General features: G+C 37.3%; 1 protein-coding gene across 4 annotated transcripts in view; it reads left to right on the plus strand.

Moving 5' to 3' along the window:
• pfkfb2b (6-phosphofructo-2-kinase/fructose-2,6-biphosphatase 2b) overlaps positions 1-7,903 on the plus strand; it is an 11,339-nt gene extending 3,436 nt beyond the window's left edge. The window contains exons 5-17 of one of the 4 annotated variants that reach the window (XM_034870186.1): positions 6-72; positions 467-538; positions 1,003-1,059; positions 1,216-1,340; positions 1,856-2,063; positions 2,333-2,479; positions 4,029-4,133; positions 4,241-4,370; positions 4,500-4,562; positions 4,655-4,719; positions 5,325-5,492; positions 6,143-6,165; positions 6,951-7,903. In XM_034870186.1, coding sequence (XP_034726077.1) covers positions 6-72; positions 467-538; positions 1,003-1,059; positions 1,216-1,340; positions 1,856-2,063; positions 2,333-2,479; positions 4,029-4,133; positions 4,241-4,370; positions 4,500-4,562; positions 4,655-4,719; positions 5,325-5,492; positions 6,143-6,165; positions 6,951-7,020 — 1,300 coding nt within the window. In that variant the 3' untranslated portion in view covers positions 7,021-7,903. Of the gene's footprint in view, positions 1-5; positions 73-466; positions 539-1,002; positions 1,060-1,215; positions 1,341-1,855; positions 2,064-2,332; positions 2,480-4,028; positions 4,134-4,240; positions 4,371-4,499; positions 4,563-4,654; positions 4,720-5,324; positions 5,494-6,142; positions 6,166-6,950 lie in introns of those variants that run through there. The other 3 variants (XM_034870187.1, XM_034870188.1, XM_034870190.1) reach the window with 3 other exon arrangements.
• Positions 7,904-8,814: the final 911 nt, after the last annotated feature.

An 8,814-nucleotide genomic window follows, 5' to 3' on the forward strand; every position in this document is an offset into this window, starting at 1 on the left:
CACAGGCAGTGTGCTCTGGTAGCTCTGAAGGATGTGAAGACGTATCTGTCGGTGGAGGGAGGGCAGATCGCGGTGAGTCCTCTCTCTCTGCCGTTCTGTTCACCTGTCTCTCTATCTCTCTCTGTGGTTTAATATTGTTTCCTTTCCAAAAATAATTTTTAAAAAACAAACCCATATGGCATTAAGACAGCCTTAGGCAAGGCAGTTTTGTTTGGATAGCACATTTCAGTAACAGGGCAATTCAAAGTGCTTTACATAAAACATTAAAGAGCAGTTCAAAATTTAAAATATTAAAAACATAATTAAGTTGCAGTGTAGTAAAAGAAATTAAACATTAAAGAGAAGTTAAAAGCAATTAAAATATAAAAGAAGATACAATTTGAGATTTTAAGCTGCTAGTATGGAATAATATATAAGTCGTTGCTGTGTATATTATTAATATTTAACATTTTTTTACTTTTATTAGGTTTTTGACGCAACAAACACAACAAGAGAACGGCGAGACCTCATTCTAGCTTTTGTGAAGGATGCATTCAAGGTAAAATTGTCCAAATGGATCATATTCTATAATTTGTAATTACTTCATCTTTACAAGCACATGATCATTTGAAAATGTAAAGTGTCAAATATAAAAATATTTTCTGTTTTGCTCCTTTTAATTTAAGCTTTCAGTTTAAGCTTTTGCATTTAAATTTCTTTTTTGTCATTTTCAAATCATTTTATTTTTAAAATGTGCTTTTTCTTCTTAAGTTTAATTTTGGCCTGATTATTCCTAGTTATAAAATAACAAAATTACAAAAATAATAATCTATGTAATTTCATATCTTTTTATTTTTGTCTAAACCTTTTATTTTAATGATAAAAAAAACGATCCATCATTCCCAGGGTTCCTTGTATCTCTGGCGATAAAGCGGCTGATCGTATGACATGGCGTTTGGTCTACGGACAGTTACAGGAAGCTAAAGCACATGTTGACCCTGTGGGCTGCCCTCTTTCCAACAGGTGTTCTTTGTGGAGTCGGTGTGTGACGACCCAGAGGTTATTGCTGCTAATATTCTGGTATGATCTCATGTCACCAACGAGCCTCAGAGGTTTGACTGTGACTTACTGTCTTGTTCAAACCTGTAATCTATTATTATTCACACTATCTACGGTGTTCTGTGAGGACAGCCGTGCTTGCTCACATTGTTTGAATATGCTGAATACCTGTAACAGGAAGTGAAAGTGTCCAGTCCAGACTACCCTGAGAGACACCGAGAGAGAGTAATGGATGACTTCCTCAAACGAATCGAGTGCTACAAGGTTACTTACCAACCACTAGATCCTGATGATTACGACAAGTAAGATCTGATGACATCCTTCTGCTTTAATTATGTTATTTTAAACATCATTTTAATACTGTTTACATTAAAAAACATCAGATGATTTATATTAAGCTTACTCTGGAATGTTTTTTTAACCAAGCAATACTAGTATTTGCTTCTTATACAGACATACAGACATACATACAGACATACATACAGACATACATACAGACATACAGACATACAGACATACATACATACAGACATACATACAGACATACAGACATACATACAGACAGAATGACATACAGACATACACACAGAAATACATACAGACATACAGACATACATGCAGACATACATGAATACAGACAGACAGACAGACATACATGCAGACATACATGAATACAGACAGACAGACAGACAGACAGACAGACAGACCTAATTTTGTGGAATTACAGTTGCAGTTCAGAAAGAAAACACTAGATGGTGTCAGTAAACCACCATTTGAGTCTTTCAACCACCAGTCCTTGATTCGTTGGCATTTGCAGGGACCTATCTTTCATCAAGGTGATGAACGTGGGTCGGCGTTTCCTGGTGAACCGGGTGCAGGACTACATCCAGAGCAAGATTGTCTACTACCTCATGAACATCCATGTGCACTCTCACTCCATCTACCTGTGTCGGCATGGAGAGAGCAACCACAACGTTGAAGGCCGTATCGGAGGAGACTCAGAACTTTCTCCTCGAGGGAAAAAGGTTCTCTCACTATCCTCATTTTATGATCTGCAAAGCCAGCGTCTCCTAAAAAACAAAACAATCACATGTCTCTCAGTGGGATAAGGTGTATTTAACACCTTTATCACATTGAATCCTCTCCCATTTCCCATTTTCTTGTCTCTGTCAACTGAAAACAAATCTAGTGAATTAGAAATACCTTTTGAATAAATAATATTAAGGAGTGAATAATGGATAGATGATGAAAGACGGATGCTTGGAAACCTCTCTCTGTCTCTCTCACATCCCAGTTCGCCCATGCCCTACGAGATTTCATTGAGGAGCACCAACTGTCAGATTTGAAAGTGTGGACGAGCCAACTGAGAAGAACCATCCAGACAGCGGAGGAGCTGGGTGTCCCTTATGAACAGTGGAAGATACTCAATGAGATCGATGCGGTCGGTATCCTCATCATCTAACTTCTCACATTTTACAATTCTATGAATCATTAAAGATTCAGATAGAAACTGTATTTTGGGGTAAAGTGTTTCCTGGTGGTAGGCAGTTTATTCTTGAAACAAATCCAAAATAATCTTTCAGCATACTGTAATTCAAGTTGTCTCTGAGAAAACTAGCCTTCTGCACTTCCTCATGGCTCAATTTTTAGTTTTTATAAAATCCAGCCTGTGATGGAAACTTTGGCCAATCACAGGTCATTTCACAGAACAAAAACGGTTCCTATCGGCTGTTCTGAATTTGTGTATGCCCATTCAACAGAGAGGAAAGAGCTGCATGAAGAGGTCTCACTCTGCTTTAAATTCTGGAGATTTTTTGTATTCTTCCCACTGCAGCTGTAGGTAAAAGTTCTAATAACCCTGTAAAATCTGTTACAAGTAAAAATCCTGTGCTGAAAATCTTACTAATTGTAAGTAAAAGTATTAATGGAAAACTGTATTTATTAAAGTAGTGCAGTTAAATGGCTTCTTGCCAATTCATTTTCAGTCAACTAAACAATTAAACAACAAAACTTTTCAACTGTACTCGTTGGATAGTTTAATTTTTTTTTTTTTACTATAGTTCTTGAGTGAAGTTACTCAATTACATTCCATCACTGCACAATGAAAAAGGAAAAAAGACTTGACAGTGTAGAAGTATAAGCTAAACAGCCACAAAGCAATTCAGTTACTCATTTCAAGCATCCAGAGAAGAAACAGAAGGCCTAAACAAAACAAAAATTTCAAAAATTGTGTTGCAGAAATGTCATTCAGGCAATCTTAGGCATGCAAGTAGAGAAGTCTTTATATCATTGCACCACAATACCTTTGCTGCTCTTTACAATTTTCAGATTTGAAGCTACAGTAACTAACGACGGATCTATCATGGTGCAGATCCGGACTTCTAACTCACTAAGCCTGGCCTCCATGTCTATAAATAAATTACACTTGTTACACATACCACTGTAGCTAAAGGATGCAGAGGAGTAACTAAACATCTCACACATCGAGCAAGAGAAAGTAGGAGAGGAAGACGACATGGCTAGCTAACTGCTAAGCTTAAGTTGTTAGCAGCTAAGCTAAAGTACGATAGCGTTAGCTACCAAGCGTTAAAAACAACTGTTATTTAACGAACGTCGCTGAAAAATGAAACTATGTGTGAGTGCTTAGGCAGAACTACTATAAGAATAACTATTTGGTGGACAGTTAGCCGCTGTAATAGCAAATCTAACAAACTGAACTGGTATTTAGTGAGTAGCAACACGCTACCAACTCGCTACCAACACATAAGCACCGGAAACAGAAATGAGTCAGGTACGCTTACCGTAGTCAGGCCTCCTGAATTCAGAATTACTGAACTCTTACATGTGAAACTGACATTCCTCTTTCAAAAGATACCGCTGCTATTTTTATTTACATAATCTATATGTGGAATACTACTTAAATCTTGCAGTCATGTTTTCTTGGCATCAAAATTAAACATTTAGATAAATGCTCTTTTCTCCTTGTCCAGGGTGTGTGTGAGGAGATGACTTATGAGATGATCGGGAACACATTCCCAGAGGAGTTTGCTTTGAGAGACCAGGACAAGTACCATTACCGCTACCCAGGAGGAGAGGTCACCTGACATGCTCCTTCCATACTTTAGTTTCAAAAGGCTGAATTAATCTTGTTTAAGCTTGGCCTTCTGCAGTCACATTTAAATATTCTCTTCTCTTTTTCCAGTCCTACCAAGATTTAGTTCAACGTTTGGAGCCGGTTATCATGGAGTTGGAGAGACAGGGCAACGTGTTGGTCATCTGCCACCAGGCTGTGATGCGTTGTCTGCTAGCTTACTTCTTGGACAAGAGTGCAGGTCAGAAAAACACAAGTGCGTGCGTGCGTGCGTGCGTGCGCACGCACACACACACACACACACACACATACACAATATACACATGCTACATCACACCAGCAGATTTCATAGACTCTCTCCTTCCCATAGAAGATCTACCGTACATGAAATGTCCGCTGCACACAATACTCAAGCTAACCCCTGTTGCATATGGTAAGTCTTTATTTTAGCTCCGTGTTGCACCATAGCATTTCTCTCATAATATGCATGCATTCTTTAAATGTATTCTGTCCTTTATCTTCTAGGCTGTAAAGTGGAAATGTTTAATCTCAATGTGGAGTCAGTTAACACACATCGAGACAGGCCCCTTGTAAGTCGTTCTGAATTGAGCTGAAACTCATTGTTGCATAAGTCTGCATTCAGCATTGCTGAATTAAAGCTTCAAATGTTATCATAAATGCAAATAATCAGCAGATCTCAACATCTAATAGGATTGCTGTTTGTTGTGCCTGCCAGTTCAGTGCGCTTCCTCCCATGTGTGAGGCTTTGCTACCTTGACTCCCTTCTCTTTATGCCTGTATTGTTATTTTGGCAAATAATGAATATGAAGTCATTTGTTAATTTGGTTTTATTTTACTGTGATAGAGGCAATGGCTGATCGTGCTTCCTTGCTTGGCTGCTCTTATCAATACTATTGCTCTGGTGTGCATCCTGATATTAAGAGCATGTATACTTTATGAAAGACTGCTGCATTTGAACTTTTAGTCCCTTTACTATTGCAGTTCAACAATGTTTTGTGTTGTATGGTGGAAAACAGGATTGAAACAGCGTCTGTCAATTAAAAAGGCTTCTGTGGATCCATGTGGAGAGGAAGGCTAGTTTGCTTTGCTGTCGCTTGTCAAATGTCCGTCCCCAGTTTTTGTATGTTCCCTTATCTTTTTCCGTTAACACTTGCGGTATGTCATCTCCTGCCAGGATAAAATCCAGAGGAACTCTGCTCTCATACATCGGCGGAATAGTTACACTCCCTTGTCCAGTCACGACCAGTTCAAGCGTCCCAGGCTCTACAGTGCAGGCAACCAGCCCTGGCTACCGCTCGCCCCCACCCCATCAGCTCTGATGCCAGAGGGACGGCAAAGCCAAGTTAGTGCCAGAGTTACAGGCCCCCACCTCTAAATCAGTCACCGTCCACTGTAATCAGTCATGTCCCACCACTGTTGTAACCCTGTGTCTGGCATTCCCTTTCCTCAGTGTTGGATCCTCTTGATGATTTAGTGTCTGTGTTGATAGTGACGTTCATGGAATCCATCTCTATATCTATCTTTCTCTCTCAGGGCATGTTTTTGGTCTGAAATGGGTTGCTCTCTTCTTTTTATGTATCACTTGTCTGTTTCCAAAAGTTTGCATGACCTCTGCTTCACCACTGGGCTCTCTCTGGCTTGCATACGCAGCACAGCATGTCTTTGTTTTTTATTTAGCCTATATGGGATACAAAAGACATACAAACATTGCACAAGACTTCTTGTACTGTATTTTGTTACAAGGTTACATTATTAGCTGAACATAACCTTCATAAATCTACAGTGACGATTGCACTTTTTATAAAAATAGAATCCCATTTGAGAATAATTAGAGATAACACACAAATGGCACATTTCAAACTTTCAAAACAAGTCATTTTTAAAAATGCATACTTGTATTGTGTATTGTTGGCCTTGCCCTGTGGGTACAGTGCTTCAGCCCTTCTCTACATTTCTATCTATCTCTCTCTTTCTTCTAAACCTGTCTTACAGCCTTGGATAGGAAGCGGTTTTCTGTGAGTATTTTGGAGATTTAGCCCTTCATTTTTCTTTCCCATAATTCAACTCATGTCATTGTAACCCATGTCAGTTTGTTGTCACAGTGGTGTGTTCCCATGGTTGTCAGTCTTTGGGTTTTTCTAACCTCCCATCACCTTTGCACATTAATTAGAATAAAAGCTGCCGTCGGCTTTGGTACATCTAAACAGCCTTATGAAGAGTGCTCTATCAGACACAAATTCTTTGGTAGTTTGATAAATGGCTGCAACTATTTAATCAACCACAGTAAAACTCTTTGGAGATAGTAGTCAATGATAGTTCCTGTAGTGCTCTTTATTAGTTATACCTATATTGTTTTGGTGTGAGTTGCCCAGGGTTGAAGATATCGTCCTCAGAGATGTTTGCCTTCTAGGGTGCAGTTTGGTTAAAAGAAAGAATAGTTCCTACATGAAACTGTTCACCAGGTGTGTGGATTATCTTGAGTAACTGGGTCAGGATTTGTGGAAAAAGACATTGCTTGTTAAGTTTTTTTGGTCCTTTTAACAGCACAAGCCGAGTGCCGAGTGCATCTCCGTTATATTGGAGAGAAGGCAGACATCTCAATATCTCGATATCGCCAACACTGGGCAACTCAAACCAAAACAATCTAGATTGATGAATAGCACTACAGGTAAGAGGAAACATACATATTGTATTGATTTGTAAGACTACTGGTCCCCCTGGGAAGCTGTTAGCTTGAATAGGATTTGCTGCTGTAATTCGTTAACTTGTTGTAAGTGACATGATCTTGTTTTTCTTGAAGGATGCCCTGTTCGAAGGAAGCGACTTCGACAGCCCCGAAGAAACAAGTGGCTGTGTCCGCTTCTGAGTGAAGACGAAGGCCTCTTTCTTCATGGCCCCATGTGGGTAAAGGTTCTGGGTTCAGTCATGATTTTTTTTTTTTACCACATTCTAAGAAATGATGGTTGGATGATGAGGTCATTTTTTTGGGCCATGTCTATCTCAACCTCTGTTTAACTTTAGTCTGCATGCTGAGGCCTTGAACTGGAAGTCTTATCATTAGCATCATAAACATTTGTGCATGTGTGACAAAAGCAATCAGTCAACCAAAACAAATAGGTAACTAATCCTCATTGTAAACACTACAATGCCTTACTGAACTTTAAAGTATATTGATAGAATTAAATTATGTTCTCTGTATGAATTTAACAAGAGCAAGTTATTATGATGAAAACCAATTTGCACTCGTCCAAACAGAACATGTCATGAAGTATATATAAATATTTTTATAATACAAATTCTGTCATATATCATGCAAACAATCTGTAGTTGGGATTTGTATCAAATGTATTTCTCACTGTGCTCTGTATTTCTAACCATAATCTTATTATGTCTTATGATATTGATTTGCTTTAGATCTGAGAGAATGTACTTGTTGAGTTCTGAAGGAAATTAAAATAATGTGTTTCTGTATGAACTTAATTTCTTTCTTATGTTTTGTATGCCTTGTATGCTGTAAGTGTTAAATAAATATACCACATGGAAATTCTGTACACCAGAAGCAGATAAAGAAACTTCTGCCACAAGCTGCCATTTAAATACCTAATTAGGATGGTGTTATCAGTCTCAATGTACACTACATCCTAATGTCCATCTTTTAATCCAATGTTCTTTTTTGCCTTTATTCTATAGGAAGGGGTTTTGTGCAGCTAAACATAACATGTGGATGGCATTCTGTCTATTTCTTCACTTTTGTGTTTGTTAGACTGTTTTAATTCGCGGAATGCGCACGTACTTTTACTTGTTAAATCATCTTTATCATAGTATACTATACTATCATAGTATAGTATGTTGACAAAAGTCTTAACAATGTCATGGTATGTGTCAAAAAAAGGTCAGAGTAGAGTGTTACTCTCCTTTGGATATCTTACTTAGAAAACAATTAGCTCTTTATGGGAATCAAACTCCCAACCCTTGCCTCCCAAACCAGTCTTCTAACAGACTAAACTATAACTCAAGTCTTAGTAGTCTGTAGCGAAAGGAGACATAAAAAGTCATATGAAAAAAGTCATGAACAAGTAAATAACTAAAAAAGTCTTAGTATAGTTTGTCAAAAAAATCCAAGTATAGAATGTGGAAAAAAATCATTAAAAAGTCATAGTATAGTATGTCTAAAAAAGACTATAGTATGTTGGAAAAATGTCATAATTCATACTAAAGAATGTAGTAAAAAAAGACTATTCATGAAAAATGTCATGAATAGTATGTCAGAAAAGGTTATAGTACAGTTTGTCTGAAAAAGTCAAAGTATGGTATGTCTAAAAAATATACAGTATAGTATGTCATGAAAAGTGTTATAAAAAGTCATAGTATAGTATCTCGAAAAAGTCATATTATAGTATGTCAAAAAAGACAGTACGTCAACAAAAGTAATAAAAAAGTCATGATGCAGATTGTGGAAAACAATTATAAGAAGTCATAATGCAATTAGAAAAATTATAGTACAGTATGGCAAAAAAATACATAGTAAAGTATTTCTTAAAAAAAAAATTGTATAGTTTGTTATAAAGGTTATAAATAAAAGGTTATAAAGGTTATAAATCATGAAAAGTAATTATGTAATATGTCAAAAAAGTCATGATAAAGTCATATTATAGTATGTCAAA

Source organism: Etheostoma cragini, chromosome 4 (assembly GCF_013103735.1).
Source record: "Etheostoma cragini isolate CJK2018 chromosome 4, CSU_Ecrag_1.0, whole genome shotgun sequence".
In the NCBI taxonomy this organism is placed as follows: Eukaryota; Metazoa; Chordata; class Actinopteri; order Perciformes; family Percidae; genus Etheostoma; species Etheostoma cragini.